Source organism: Lampris incognitus, chromosome 2 (assembly GCF_029633865.1).
Source record: "Lampris incognitus isolate fLamInc1 chromosome 2, fLamInc1.hap2, whole genome shotgun sequence".
NCBI lineage: Eukaryota > Metazoa > Chordata > Actinopteri > Lampriformes > Lampridae > Lampris > Lampris incognitus.
This window is the reverse complement of record NC_079212.1, coordinates 52,107,605-52,124,314: the sequence shown is the minus strand read 5'-3', so window position 1 is coordinate 52,124,314 and position 16,710 is coordinate 52,107,605. Positions and strand designations below refer to the sequence as shown.

Below are 16,710 nucleotides of genomic sequence, written 5' to 3'. Positions count from 1 at the left end.
GTGCTGTCTGCAGGCTAACCCTGTGGTGCCAAGCCCTACTGAGGATGGATGGACAGACGATGAAGGCAAGCTGGCCATTTACTGGATGCGCTCCCCACCTACACCAGATGTGGTCTTGGAAATGCTAACATGCAAGTGTGTGCATTCATGCAAAATGCCAAGCTGCATGTGCCTGTCAAATGGACTTCCATGCACAGACATGTGCAGGTTACAGACCTGCAGTAACCAAAAACAGCAGGATGGTCCAGAACTGGACTTTGAACTTGGGGAGTCAGATGATGAGAGAAACGAGCATTTTGATGAATGACAGTGTGATGATTCTGATGGTATTACTGTGGTAGTAGTCTATTGATGCACAGGATGTTGATTCTGGACTTGGTTACCCAGAGCTTGATAACAATAATGTAACCATATTCACATATACCCATTACCCTACCCATTACCATTACATATACCCACTAATGATATGGGATTACATGTATCATTGACTAAGTATATGTAAATGTCAATGTTGTTTAAAATATTAAAATAGTTCATTACCTCACTATGGTATTCCTTTTTATCATGTATTTTGATTGTGTATTTAAACAAATGTATAGAGACCAGTTTGTGACCTAACTGGCTTTGGTCTAGTTCTCATTTAAGGCTCACAATCACCTCACACAATGAAATAGTATGGGTATATTATACATTTTCTGAATCTTTACAGTCCTGTGAGTATTCCAGTTTTTGTGTTTTGTGTCCCTGATATTCCTAGATGCCACAGGGCTAAAAGAAAGTATATAGTTTAGGCGAACATTGCAGAAAGATGTGTGTTATTGACGGGTTGAAGAGCTCAAGTGACCTCTATATTTGTGAGAAATATCCACAACAGGGCTTGAATGAAAGCTAAGAAGGTCCCCTTTAAAATGATACCAAAGACAATGTTATAGAACATTGAAAAATGTCCTGACCATGAGGCTAAACCAGGATATGCACCAGCGTCTAAAATGCAATTTAGTTTAGCGGGTGGTTAACTTCATGAGCTGATAACTGTGATACAGCTGCCACTCAGGAATGGTTATCATACCAAAATATCATCTACAGACATGGATCCTTTCAAAAATTATAAGTAAGTTTTGCCACCTTGAGTGTACCAAAATATCGTCTGGCCCATGGACTACATGAACGAACCTACAAGTGCAGCGGCAGTGACTAACACCGTCACGCTCTTCCCGACTTCTGGGAGACGGCTGCGGCAGCATGGTTCGCTCACATCGAAGCCCAGTTCGTGATTCGCAACATTACCGTGGATGAGACCAAGTACCATTATGTCGTGGCGGCACTCGGAACATCTACGGCGTCACGGATATTGGGCCTGCTGCAAGCCCTGCCACCCGTGGATAAGTACGGTACGATTAAAAGACACTTGCTGCAGGGTTTTGAGCTAGCAGAGGTGGAGCGGGCGGACTGGTTGTGTTCGCTGCAAGGCTGGGGAGACGGCAAGCCATCGGAGCTAATGGACAAGATGCTGAGTATGCTGGGTTCGTGCGACCCCGCCTTCCTCTTCCTCCGTCAGCTCCCCTCGCATGTCCGTGCTGCCTTGGCCAGCTCCAAGTTGTCCACCACCAACAACTTTCGGCAGTTGGCCGCGGAGACTGACGGGATTTTTCTCACAAGCCGACAGCAGTGCGGCCGCTCTGCTGCCTGCCCACGCTCTTCCACCACCGACGGTTGAGGCTGCGGGCGTCGCCGCTGCAGCAGTTTCTCGTTGGCAGCAGGACTCAGGGGGACTGCGCTTCTACCATGCTGGGTTTGGAACCAAAGCCAAGCAATGCCGTGCACCACGCACTTTCAGCAGGCCGGCGCTCAGTAGTAGCCCTGAGCGTTGGCCAGGAAGGCAGGCTGCTGTTTATTCGGTTGCTAGTTGATTCGGGCGCACAGCGGAGCATCCTGCCTGCGACACCAGTGGACGCGATGGCCGACGGATTCGGCCCCCCTATGGATGCTGCTAACGGCACCCCCGTACGCACCCATGGCACGAGGTATGTGGAGGTGGTTTTTGGAGGTCGGCGGTTCCGCTGGGACTTTGTAATGGCGAACGTGTCCATTGCCCTCCTGGGTGCGGATTTCCTGCGCGCTTATGGGCTGTTGGTGGACGTTAAAAACCGCCGCTTGATTAACGCCGTCTCCTTCTGCTCCTACCCATGTACGCTGGGGCCATCGGCTTGTCCAACATGATTGCCATCAGGGATGAATTTCAGCGTCTGCTCGCTGTGTTTCCGGACCTCACAACGCCCATCTTCTCATCAGCAGTTGCCAAGCATGGAGTGGAACACTACATCACCACGACGGGCCCCCCCAGTCTACGCCCGTGCACGGCGCCTCGACCCAGCCAAGCTCGCCATCGCCAAGGAGGAGTTAGCCAACATGGAGTGCTTCGGCATCGTGCGCCGCTCCGACAGTCCATGGGCCTCCCCCCACTGCATATGGTCACGAAGGCTAATGGTGGCTGGCGCCCATGTGGTGATTACCGCCGCCTCAACAATGCCACGACGCCAGACCGCTACCCTCTCTCGAAAATCCAGGACTTCTCTGTGCACTTGGCGGGGGCGGTCATCTTCTCCAAGGTGGACCTCGTGCGCGGATACCACCAGGTGCTGGTCCACCCACAGGATGTGCCGAAGATGGCAGTAATCACGCCGTTCGGCCTGTTCGAGTTCCTGAGGATGCTGTTTGGGCTCAAAGGGGCTACACAGACCTTTCAGCAGCTCATGGACTCTGTGCTGCGAGATATGCCGTTCCTGTTTGTTTACCTGGACGACATTCTCGTGGCCAGTACGTCTGTAACGGAGCACCTGGTCCACCTCAGCCAGCATGGGCTCATCGTCAACCCGGCAAAGTGCCAGTTGGGCCTGCCAGCCATTGATTTCCTCGGGCACCGGGTTATAAAGGACGGGGCAACCCCCCTCCCCGACAAGGTGGACGCCGTCGCCAGGTTCCCACGCCCGAACACGGTGAAGTCCCTGCAGGAGTTCCTGGGCATGGTGAACTTTTACAATCGGTTCATTCCCCGGGCGGCTCATCTCATGCGCCCCCTGTATGAGGCTTTGAAGGGTAAGGATCCCAAGGGCCCAGTGGACTGGTCGGAAGGCCGTTTGAGGACGCTAAGGCTGCGCTGGCTGACGCTGCCTTGTTGGCGCACCCATCACCAACTGCCCCAGTAGCACTCACCATGGATGCCTCAGATTACACCGTGGGGGCAGTGTATGAGCAGTGGGTGGGTGGAGCCTGGCAGTCACTTGCTTTTTTCAGCCGCCAGCTGTGCAGCAGTGAGAGGAAATACAGTACCTTCGACCAGGAACTTCTTGGCCTGTTTCTCGCCATCCGCCGCTTCCAGTTCCTGCTGGAAGGCCATCAGTTCTCTGTGTTTGTGGACCACAAGAAGCTGACATTCGCCATGGCCAAAGCCACCGAGCTGTGATTTGGGCGCCAACAGCGCCAGCTCTCTTACATCTCCGAGTTCACCGCTGACATCCGGCACGTCGCCGACAAGGACAACTTTGTCGCCAATTGCCTCTCCCGGGCGATGTTGGGGGCCGTCCACTTGGGACTCGACTACTCAGCCATGGCTGCAGACCAGGCTGTTGACACAGAAGTGCAGGCCTACCGGGCTGCAGTTGAAGGATGTGGTGTTCGACGATACTGGGGCCATGCTTCTCTGTGACATCTCCACGGGTCAGCCCCGGTCCATGGTGCCCACGGGCTGGCGGCGACGGGTTTTCAACGCCATCTATGGCCTTTCACACCCAGGTGTGAAGGCGTCAACGAAGTTGGTGGGGGCCAAGTTCGTGTGGCATGGCCTCAGGAAGGACGTCAAGGACTGGGCGGGCACCTGTGTGGCGTGTCAGCGCTCCAAGGTTCACCGCCACACCAAGGCACCCCTGGCGCTGTTCTCAGTGCCTGGGAGGCGTTTCGACCATGTCAATTTTGACCTAGTAGGTTACCTTTCCTCCTCTCGTGGTTTCACTCATCTCTTAGCATGGTGGACAGGACCACTAGGTGGCCAGAGCCTATTCTGTCATCAACCACCACGTCTGCTCAGGTGGCCCGGGCATTCATCGGGTCCTGGGTAGCCCGGTTTGGCACGCCATCTGACCTCACTTCTGACCGGGCCCGCAGTTCACGTCCGAGCTCTGGACTGCAGTCGCTGAAAGCCTAGGAGTGAAGCTGCACTGCACCACATCATGATGTATATTATGGTGTATGTATATCATGGTGTATATTATGAACTATATCATGATGTATATTATGATGTGTACACATCATGATGTATATTATGATGTATATTTTGACATATGTATATCATGATGTACATTATGATGTATACTATGATGTATGTATATCATGATGTATATTATGGTGTATGTATATCATGTATATTATGAACTACATCATGATGTATATTATGATCTTATCATGATGTATATTATGAACTATATCATGATGGATATTATGATATATATCATGATGTGTATTATGATCTATGTCATGATGTATATTATGATGTATGTATATTATTATGTATATTATGATGCATATTACGAAGTATGTATATTATGATGCATGTGGTGCATTGTTTACTTCAGTGCGTTCATCATATGGCACACTGTCATAGAATACACATTATGTCAATTTTTTTACCTTTAACATCTTGATAATTTGCATGTATTTTATTCATTAATTTGGTAATTTTGACACAACAAATAGGACAGAATGAAAATTTGTAAAAATAAACTCCCTAAAATGAAGCTGGCTCTTAAGTGTAAAGGCACGTTTGTATGGTGTCACTGTGTGTCATTTGACAGTTACTCATAAGGGAAACTTCAAGTACATTGCTTGTTGTATTTGTGTGTATTTGTGTGTGTGTATATGTGTGTGTGTGTGTGTGTGTGTGTGTGTGTGTGTGTGTGTGTGTGTGTGTGTGTGTGTGTGTGAAGGGCTTCGGAACTAGGGGAGATGGAGGGGACAAGTCCCCCTCCGTGTTGGGGGGGGGCGAAAAAGCCCCCCCCCCCAATAAACAAGAACATCCACTACTAGATATATGGATAAATATATATAATATTGGACATCTATTTCCTGTATATGCCAGCATTCATGTCTTTCCCATCCCACAATATGTAAAAGTACTACTACTATTGGCTGCTCCCGTTAGGGGGCGCCACAGCGGATCATCCGTTTCCATTTCTTCCTGTCTTCTGCGTCTTCCTCTGTCACATCAGCCACCTGCATGTCCTCCCTCACCACATCCATAAACCTCCTCTTTGGCCTTCCTCTTCTCCTCTTCCCTGGCAGCTCCATATTCAGCATCCTTCTCCCAATATACCCAGCATCTCTCCTCCACACATGTCCAAACCATCTCAATCTTGCCTCTCTTGCTTTGTCTCCAAACCGTCCAACCTGAGCTGTCCTTCTAATATAATCGTTCCGAATCCTGTCCTTCTTCATCACTCCCAGTGAAAATCTTATCATCTTCATCTCTGCCACCTCCAGCTCCACCTCCTGTCTTTTCGTCAGTGCCACTGTCTCCAAATCATATAACATAGCTGGTCTCACTACCATCTTGTAAACCTTCCGTTTCACTCTTGCTAGTACCCTTCTGTCGCATATCACTTATGACACTCTTCTCCACCCACTCCACCCTGCCTGCACTCTCTTCTTCACCTCTCTACTGCACTCCCCGTTACTTTTGGACAGTTGACCCCAAGTGTTTAAGCTCATACACCTTCATCACCTCTACTTCTTGCATCCTGACCATTCCACTGTCCTCCCTCTCATTCACGCATAGGTATTCCGTCTTGCTCCTACTGACTTTCATTCCTCTTCTCTCCAGTGCATACCTCCACCTCTCCAGGCTCTCACCAACCTGCACCCTACTCTTGCTACAGATCACAATGTCACCCGCGAACATCATCGTCCATGGAGACTCCTGCCTGATCTTGTCCGTCAACCTGTCCATCACCACTGCAAACAAGAAAAGGCCCAGAGCCGATCCTTGATGTAATCCCACCTCCACCTTGAACCCATCTGTCATTCCAACCACACACCTCACCATTGTCACAAGTATTAGTTACTAACAACAACAACAGCCCCCCCCCACATTCTTTGTACTGGCGGCGGCCCGCTGACACGTGACTGCCGTGACGTGGTAGTGGCGCTCACAACTTTTCAAGGCAGCAACAATGAATCCTCCTCTGTTCATCATCACTCACAGGTTTGTAATTTCCCTCCCAAACAAAGTGTACTTACCCATTTTTAAAAGATAAACATGTAATAATGAAACCTGAGGTTGAAACACATGTATTTAATTAAGTAAATGTATTTTTGCTAACTCCTGTCAATGCTAGTCAATGAGCGGGAAGGCTAACTTAAGCTAGCAGAGACGTTGTGATGGTCACACGCAAATAAATTCTAAAGGTTATAACGTTAATACGACACGGCTTACATGAACCTTATTGTGAATACAATGTTTTATATAGCATCTACATTCATTTCACAGAACTGTGTTTTGGTAGTTTGGTAGCTTCATAATGTGTTAACCAACTACCATGATTTGCCTCAACGTTGTATAGATGTCTAGACTTTACATTTTTGTCTCAAATAGCTTAAAAATGTTTGATTTAGCTACTGAAATTAAAAATAATAATAACAATACATTTTCCAGGGGAGGCCTTATCATATGGCCATGAAACATGCTTTTCTTTGCTGAAAACTGTTGTAAAATGGCAGTTTAAACCCGTTTTATAAAAAAATTTGCTGGAGGGCATGCCCCTAGACCCCCCTACAAAGTTTTGCCCCCCCTTCCAATATAAAACTCTCCTATGCCCTTGGAGTGTGTGTGTGTGTGTGTGTGTGTGTGTGTGTGGTAGGGTACAGCTAAAATTGTACAGTATAAAAACATGTCAGTCTATGTGAAACAACTTTGGGAAAGAACACCTCTACACAAATGTAGGCCCATTCAAATCCACCCACTTATCGATCTGTTCATCCATCCATCCATCATCCACGTATCTATCCACTTTTCCATCACTGACACATTCTGACATTCATCTATCCAGTCATCACATATCCATCTACTCATCCATGCTATGAGCTATTCAGCCAGTTATCAGTACTAATACATCAATTATCAATACTAATATATCAAGTATGAATACTAACATATACATTATCAATACTAATATATAAATTATCAATACTAATACATCCATTATCAGAACTAATATATCAATTATCAATACTAGTATATCCATTCACCCAGCCATCCTACTCACCGTCAGTAGGGTGGGACTGTATTCTCTGACACAACCCAACTGTGTCTCCATAACTTTCCTGGATCTTCTGCAGGGCCTCGGCTCCACGGAGCTCCATCAGCTCCCTAAGATCCTGTACTGTCACCCCGAAATCTCCCCCTGTGTGGTTCCCATCCGCCCTCACTCCTCCTCCAACCCCACCTCGAGTCCCTTTGGGGTAAAACTCCACCGCACTGTTTGCCATCTCCCCCATGGTGGCCGTCGTGGACATTTTGGTGAGATCTTTTTCTTTCTTCTTTTTTTGGTACTCCTTACTCTTGCCTGTCCTTAAGTCAGTTCCTTTATAGTTTGGTAGATGGGGCGTTGGTCATGAGCTCATTTGTCAACCACTCTATGTTTATTTTCTTCTCTAAAATGGTAATGCTAGTGATATGGCTACTGTAGGGGTGATTGACGACTTTTGCTTTTGTGTTTTCTTGTTTGTTTTCTTCTTCTCTTTGTCTCCCACTTCTCCTCTATAACCCCATAGGAGGAGGAGGAGGAGGAGGAGGGTGAGTGCGATGAGTATGATGATGAGCAGGGTACTTCAGCAGCACAGCGTCTGGCTGAACCAGGTTTCTTCCCCTTTGTCTCCTTGGTGACTCCACGCTTTCCTTGTTTCTGTCCCCCTCCCTCCAGGGTCACAGCCTGTCCATGGACCAGCAAATGGATGGACAGAGACAGAGGGGTGATGGAGGGGTGGAGAGAGGGGCGAGCGATGGAGAGGCAGCTGATCAACCAGAGATAGGAAGGAAGTGCACCGAGTTCAGAGGTCACCACTGCTGTGCCACTGGGACCTGCGGAGAGAGAGAGAGAGAGGATTTTTTTCTTTCATACTCTGAGTCCAGGACAAAATACTGAGTATGTTGAAGATTCAGTGTTTCATGGCCAGCTTCATACGAAAAGCCTAGTTTAGTTAGAAGTACTGATTCAAACATATGGACTTGTAGAAGATTTGGATATGTTCAGAAACACACCAAAACCCCATCTCCACTGGGTAAAAACATGTATCTGATCATTTTAATCAGAGTAACATCAGACCCATTTTCAGCGGAACTGACCAACACACATTCCTGCTTAATCTTAACTCATTTGGTCATGTAAAGGTCACACATCCGTGAATGCAGATGAATGACCATCGCCTGCCGAGCAGAAATTCGTGTCTCATCGTGCTGAATGTGGGCAGTGCAGAATGTGACGCACACGGAAATCAGTTTGCTGGTTTGTAGGCCGTTTGCATGGTTATGGTTGCCGGTCAGGCATGAGCGGTTGTTGGTTTTGCAACAAAAAAAAATACACTGAAGTCCAGAGAAAGATGAATAAATGTTGTCATTTAATTGTCTCACTTGTAGTTATACATAGTTTAATGGGCAAATATGGCGGTAGAACATTGGTGTACAAGTTATATTTGTGTACCATGAAATATGAATTGATGTTATTAATAAATTTTCCATTTTCACCCAGACTGGGGATGTGCAAGCCAGTGCGTTCCTAGCGCCGGTGGTTCCAAGCCTGGATAAATGGGGAGAGTTGCGTCAGAGGGGCATCAGACGTAAAACCTTTGCCAAATCAAATATGCGGATCATAAAACAGATATCCATACCAAATTGTTCGAGGCCTGGGTTACCAACGACCACCACCAGTACTGTTGACCAGCAGGGTGCCCGTGGAAACTATGCTACTGTTGGTCGAAGGAGAGGGAGAGGGGGAAGGCATGTCCAGAGGCAGTGGGAGAGAAGGAAGGGTAGGAGTGTGGAGGTGACAGTCGGAACTTTGAATGTTGGCACTATGACTGGTAAAGAGAGAGAGCTGGTTGATATGATGGAAAGAAGAAAGGTAGGCATACTGTGTGTGCAAGAGACCAGGTTGAGGGATGCCAGGTGCATCAGAGGTGGGTTCAAACTCTCCTACCATGGTGTGGAGGGGAGGAGAAATGGGGTAGGGGTAATTCTGAAGGAAGAGTATGTCAAGAGTGTGCTGGAGGTGAAGAGAGTGTCAGACAGAGTGATGAGTATGAAGCTGGAAATCGAAGGTGTGACGATGAACGTTATCAGCACATATGCCCCAAAAGTTGGGTGTGAGATGGAAGAGAAAGAAGAATTCTGGAGTGAGTTGGGTGAAGTGGTGGAGAGGGTACCCAAGTAGGAGAGAGTGGTGATTGGAGCGGACGTCAGTGGACATGTTGGTGAAGGGAACAGAGGTGATGAGGAGGTGATGGGTAGGTATGGTGTCAAGGAGAGAAATGTGGAAGGACAGATGGTGGTGGATTTTGCAAAAAGGATGGAAATGGCTGTGGTGAATACATATTTCAAGAAGAGGGAGGTACACAGGGTGACATACAAGAGTGGAGGCAAATGCACACAGGTGGACTATATCTTATGGAGGAGGCGCGATCCAAAAGGGATTGGAGACTGCAAGGTGGTGACGGGAGAACGCAGCTAGGCAGTATCGGATGGTGGTCTGTAGGATGACATTGGAGAAGAAGAAGAGGAAGAGAGTGAAGGCAGAGGCAAGAATCAAATGGAGAAGGAAGACTGTTGTGTGGAGTTCAGTGGGTGGTAGTGAAGAGTTGCCGGATGACTGGGCAACCACTGCAGAAACAGTGAGGGAGACAGCTAGGAAGGTACTTGGTGTGTCATCAGGACAGAGGAAGGAAGACAAAGAGACTTGATGATGGAATGAGGAAGTACAGCAAATTATACAAAGGACGAGGTTGGCAAAGATGAAGTGGGATAGTCAGAGAGATGAAGAAAGTAAACAAGAATACAAGGAGATGCAGCGTAAATTGAAGAGAAGTGGCAAACGAAAGGGAAAAGGCGTATGATGAGTTGTATGACAGGTTAGACACTAAGGAAGGAGAAAAGGACTTGTACCAATTGGCTAGACAGCGGGACCGAGCTGGGAAGGATGTGCAGCAAGTTAGGGTGATGAAGGACAGAGATGGAAATGTGCTGACAAGCGAGGAGAGTGTGCTGAGAAGGTGGAAGGAGTACTTTGAGGGGCTGATGAATGAAGAAAATTAGAGAAGGTTGGATGATGTGGGGATAGTGAATCAGGAAGTGCGGTGGCTTAGCAAGGAGGAAGTGAGGGCAGCTATGAAGAGGATGAAGAGTGGAAAGGCAGTTGGTCCAGATGACATACCTGTGGAGGCATGGAGATGTTTAGGAGAGATGGCAGTGGAGTTTTTAACTAGATTGTTTAACACGATCTTGGAAAGTGAGAGGATGCCTGAGGAGTGGAGAAGAAGCATACTGGTACCGATTTTCAAGAACAAGGGTGATGTGCAGAACTGTAGCAACTACAGAGGTATAAAGTTGATCAGCCACAGCATGAAGATATGGGAAAGAGTAATAGAAGCTAGGTTAAGAGGAGGAGAGGTGATGATCAGCAGTAGCAGTATGGTTTCATGCCAGGAAAGAGCACCACAGATGCGATGTTTGCTTTGAGAATGTTGATGGAGAAGTATAGAGGAGGTCAGAAGGAGTTAAATTGTTTCTTTGTAGATTTAGAGAACGCATACGACAGGATGCCGAGAGAGGAGGTGTGGTATTGCATGAGGAAGTTGGGAGTGGCAGAGTAGTATGTAGGAGTGGTGCAGGATATGTATGAGGGAAGTGTGACAGTGGTGAGGTGTGTGGTTGGAATGACAGATGGGTTCAAGGTGGAGGTGGGATAACATCAAGGATCGGCTCTGAGCCCTTTCTTGTTCGCAGTGGTGATGGACAGGTTGACGAAAGAGATCAGGTAGGAGTCTCCATGGACAATCATGTTCGTGGATGACATTGTGATCTGTAGCAAGAATAGGGTGCAGGTTGGATAGAGCCTGGAGAGGTGGAGATATGCACTGGAGAGAAGAGGAATTAAAGTAAAGGGTGAAATGTGTACAAATAAGACAAAAAGAAACCGTGTAATTCTCAAATCACCCGCAAAGGGTGAAATTCAACCCTAACTGCACTACCAAGCAAATAGCGTCTCGGTGCTCCAGTGCTATTTTCACGGATTTACATTAGGTAATGTGCATACATTTGGCGCAAAATTGGCCCCTTTCTATGCAAATTCGCCTCATTGCATACAAAAACAGTCCCAATTCATGAACATCAGCGCAGACGTGCAGAGTGAAACTTATTAGCGTCTTCAGAGGGTTGGTGGTAGGTGATGCCCAGACTTTCCAATGATCATGGCAGCAGTGATTGTAGCCAGGAGAAGGCGTCGTCATCACAGGCGTGCTCATGAGCGGAGTTCTCGCAGGAGAATATCACTTTTTGATTTAGCCAAGACCAAAATCATTTGCAGATACAGGTTGCCAGGTCTAAAAATTCCTGCTCTACTTGATGACATCAAGGATGACATTTAGCCTGCCCACTGTGTTCTTGTTGCAAAGCCACCATTTATACTTTGCCACATGGATAATTGCAATCAGATGCAAAACAAGGGCAAATTGCACTCAGCTGCAAAACTTTATGGGCATATCTGCGCTGTAATATCATTAGCACGATATCTTTTGTGAATCGGACCTTGAGATGGGCCAGGTAGTGGTTGCAAGTGATGCACAATTCAAGATGCTATCGGTGACCACCATCCATCCTTTGTGAATTCGCCTGTCAATATCGAGCAAGTCTTAGGAAAATGAGAGACATTTACAGATAGAAACAGATGAAGTACGGGGGGGGGAAACAGATAATTAAAATAGATATACTTAAGTAAGTTCTCTTTCGATTCTAATCAATTAATGAATTAATTTAATTAATTCATTAATTAATGCCCAGACTTTCCAGTGATCATGGTAGCAGTGATTGTAGCCAGGAGAAGGCATCATCATGCCAGGCATGCTCGTGAGCGGAGTTCTCGCAGGAGAATATCACTTTTTGATTTACCCGTGACCAAAATCATCTGCAGATACAGGTTGCAAGGTCCAACAGTACCTCACTCGAATGAATTAATTTCTATTTCTAATTCAGTTCTCTTTCAAATCAAGCATCCCAAGACATGAGTGGAAAGTATTGTTCCAGAACAATTTCCTGGACTTAAAGACAACAAAAGAGATGACAATCGACTATAAAAGGAACAAAACTGCACTGCCTGTTACACAAGTCAAAGGGGAAACGGTGGGAATGGTTATCTCGGTGTTGAACTAGAGAATAAACATGCGTCAGGGACTGTGCCACTTCAAAAATCAGAAAACTGCAGCAGAGAATGTAGTTTTTACGTCAAGTTGACCATTTTAATGTAAACTCGGATTTTAAAAATATTTTACACACCGGTGTTCTGTGTTTTGGTCTCATCTGTGTGCTTGGTAACATGCACAAACAGGACCGAGCCAGGCTGCAACGACCTATCAGGACAGCTGAACAAACCACAGGCATAGACCCAGAAACAGCCTGGTCACCAAACTCATCCTACAAAAAGTAAAACAAAAATTACAGGATAGCACCCACCCCCTTCACCCCCCCCCCCCACACACACACACCCAGTCACAGCAGCAACCTGAGCCAGGGGAAGAGACTTCTACAAAAACAAACAAAACAACAAAAAAAACGGACTCAGTCCGGTCTACACGTGTCCTACAGTTCCCAGGGTTTGACACAGTCTGGTCTACATGTGTCCTATAGTTCCCAGGGTCTGACTCAGTCTGGTCTACACGTGTCCTACAGTTCCCAGGGTTTGACACAGTCTGGTCTACATGTGTCCTATCGTTCCCAGGGTGTGACTCAGTCTGGTCTACATGTGTCGTCCAGTTCCCAGGGTTTGACACAGTCTGGTCTACATGTGTCCTATAGTTCCCAGGGTCTGACTCAGTCTGGTCTACATGTGTCGTCCAGTCCCCAGGGTTTGACACAGTTTGGTCTAAATGTGTCCTATAGTTCCCACGGTCTGACTCAGTCTGGTCTACATGTGTGTCCTACAGTTCCCAGGGTTACTCTGCACTGGATGCAGATGCAGGGTGATTTGTTTGCCATCCCTCCCATAGCCCTTACTGCGCACCTTCATCCAGGACCCCCAGTGGTCTGTGCCCACATGAAGGCTTGTTTCACAATATGATGACAGAGGACACGTCCAGCATGAGCACATCATTACATCTTCATCTCAGCTAGCTAACCCTACCAGTACCTGCAGAAGCACCTGTGTCAAGAAAGCCGCTCTGCAACCACACCCAGGCCGGCTGCAGAGAACACCAAAAAGGTGTGAGAAAATTCTTTACATTTTTTATCCAATAGCAAGACGGCTACTTGACTTGTAAATAATTATTAAAATCAAATGTATTTGGAAGACGTTGTGTAAAGGTTTGAATAAAGATAAAACAAACTGTCACGTTAATCTGATCACAGTAGCAATATTGCACAGAAACAAGCCCACATTGTTTGAGTCTCTGTTGGGCCTTGCACTTTAAATCCTAACCTGAACCAGTGCAGAACGTTACTCCAATGTGCTCACTGACATAAGGTCTGATGTCATTTCATTCATGTTGAGATGGTTTATCTTAAGAAATAGACCAGAAAACAGGGAATCACTTGAGATGAGGTACTGTTATCTACTGAAAACGAGAAAAAAAATCTTACTTTGGTACCATCTTGTGGAACATCTGCAAAATAACTCGTTCCTTCAGTACAATTATTATCTCACATGAGCAATTACTGCTGACTCCTCCAGATACTGTGAGTCCCAATGACGTTTTATATGGAGATTCACGTAAAAAAGAAAAAAGAAAACTCATCTGTCGTTCCTTTCTCCTTCCCTCCCTCCCTCCCTCCCTCCCTCCTCCCTCGCTCCCTCCCTCTCTCCCTCCTTCCCTCCCTCTCTCCTTCACTCCCTCCCTCTCTCCCGCTCTCTCTCCTTCCCTCCCTCCCCACCCCTCCATCGTGGCATTCCTCCGTCCTAACAGTTAGTTTATGAGAGTCACCCTGCTCTGCCTTTAAAGCTCCCCATCTCTCTACCTCACTCCTCAGTTCTCTCTCTCTTCCCTACTTTTTTGCTTTCCTGTCTGTCTGCCTGTTTATCTGCTGTAGGTATAAACCTCATCCTCTCACATCTGCATGTTTTAATTTCTCCTCTGTCCTCCCACCATCTCTCCCACATCTCCCACTTACACTCTCTCCCGTCTGTCTGCTTCCTGGTACTGCAATCATTTATTTACCCAACCAGTCTCTCTCTCTCTCTCTCTCTCTCTCTCTCTCTCTCTCTCTCTCTCTCTCTCTCTCTCTCTCTCTCTCTCTCTCTCTCTCTCTCTCTCTCTCGCTCTCTCTCTCTCTCTCTCTCTCCCTCCCCTCTCTGATTCTGTCTCATTTACAACACTCCACACGGAGCACACTCTCCAGCTCACCTCATCCCCCCATCCCTCTCCATCCTCTCCTCCATGACAGCTTTCTCTGACCAGGTCTCTCTCTCGCTTTCTATTTTTCTTTTTAGCATATATTCTGTTTCAGCATATATTCTGTTTCAGCATATGTTGTTTTGCATTTATTCTTTTTTTAGCATATATTCTTTTAAGTATATATTCTTTTTAGGATATATTCTTTTTTAGCATATATTCTTTTTTTAGAATTTATTGTTTTACATTCATTTTTTTTAGCTTATATTCTTTTTAGTATATATTCTGTTTCAGCATATGTTCTGTTTTACATTTATTCTTTTTTTAGCATATATTCTTTTTAGCATATATTCTTTTTTTAGCATATATTCTTTTTTTAGCATATATTCTTTTTTAGAATTTATTGTTTTACATTCATTCTTTTTTAGCTTATATTCTTTTTTAGCATATATTCTTTTTAGCGTATATTTTTAGCATGTTTTTTTTAGCATAATGTGGGAGCGCAGGAATGAGGAGACGGAGAGATCGAGTCGAGTCAATTCCGTTTACTCGCCACACAAAACGACACCGATACAGCACAATCTCTCCTGGTAACCAGCTAACCGCTAGGCTGCTGCAAACATGGCTCCACTTCCTGGAAAAACCCTAAGCAGTGCCTACGTCAGCACTCTGAACGTCTGCCTTAAAGGAGCAGCAGCCCCTGGTGATTCTATCGTCAATTGTGTATCACCACACAGGCCCCCCCGTAGAATTCACCATCACGAAAAAATGCAAAACAGTAATGTAACACATCAGTACTCAGTGAAACACAAACAGCCAACAGGCGAACAGTCCCAGTGAAACAGTCAACGTCTCGGGGGGGTGGACCAGGCAGCCAAAACGGCTGCGCTGAATGGGTAGAGGGGCACGGGCAGGGGCAGGGGAGAGTGCTGGAGCCCGGGCAGGGGCCGAGGCTGGGCCGGGGGCTCGAGAAGGGGGGCGTCCACGCCGCGAGGGCAGGGCCAGTTCGACCAGCCCACCCAGGTCCAAATGGGCAGGCTTGAGACGGTCCACCGAGACCCGCTCCGGCTTGCCCCCCATGTCCACCACAAAGTTCTTAGGCCCCACTTCCAGGACGCGGAAGGGCCCGTCGTAGGGGGGCTGCAGGGGGGTACAGCGGCTGTCGTGGCAGATGAAGACGTACCTGGCCGACAGCAGATCCTTGGGGACATAGGACTGAGGGAGGCAGTGGTGAGATGTAGGGATTGGAGCGAAAGCGTTGGCACCATCTCGGGCCACAGCCCGATGAGAAGCTGCTGACCAGGGGGCCACAGCGTCCGGGAGAAACTCACCCGGGACACGCAGCGGCTGGCCGTAAACCAGCTCGGCAGATGGGGACTGGAGGTCTTCCTTGGGGGCGGAGCGAAGGCCGAGCATGAACCCATGGGAGGCGATCGACCCAGTTGCTGTCCATGAGGCTGGCACGAACAGCGGCCTTCGTAGACCAATGAAACCGCTCACAAAGTCCATTGCCCTGCGGGTTGCATGCTGTGGTGCGGTGGAGCTTCACCCCCAGCCCCTCCGCGACTGCAGTTCAGAGGTCCGACGTAAACTGCGGGCCCCTGTCGGAGGCGAGGTCAGCCGGCGTGCCAAAACGGGCCACCCAGGACCCGATGAACACCCAGGCCACCTCAGTAGACATGGCCGATGATAGGGGAACAGCTTCCGGCCACCTGGTGGTCCTGTCCACCATGGTGAGAAGGTGATTGAACCCATGGGAGGGGAGCAGGGGGCCCACCAGGTCCACATTCACAGGGTCAAAACGCCTCTAAGGCACCAGGAATGGCGCCAAGGGGGCTATGGTATGACGGTGTACTTTGGAACGCTGGCACGCCATGCAGGAGTCAGCCCAGGCCTTGACATCCTTCCTGAGGCCGGGCCAGACGAACTTGGCCCCCACCAGCTTAGTGGACGCCTTCACACCCGGGTGGGAAAGGCCATGGATAATGTCAAAAAGACGGCGCCGCCAGCCGGTGGGCACCATGGGGCGGGGCTGGCCCGTGGAAACGTCACAGAGGAGCGTGGCGTTGGTGC

General features: G+C 47.8%; 1 protein-coding gene across 7 annotated transcripts in view; it reads right to left on the bottom strand.

The window, feature by feature from the left end:
• The window catches only part of atp2b3b (ATPase plasma membrane Ca2+ transporting 3b), a 99,047-nt gene extending 91,484 nt beyond the window's left edge, over nucleotides 1-7,563 (bottom strand). For 6 of the 7 annotated variants that reach the window (XM_056273309.1, XM_056273307.1, XM_056273308.1 and 3 more), the window contains exon 1: nucleotides 7,314-7,545. In XM_056273309.1, coding sequence (XP_056129284.1) covers nucleotides 7,314-7,545 — 232 coding nt within the window. Of the gene's footprint in view, nucleotides 1-7,313 lie in introns of all 7 variants that reach the window. The other variant, XM_056273306.1, reaches the window with a different exon arrangement.
• Nucleotides 7,564-16,710: the final 9,147 nt, after the last annotated feature.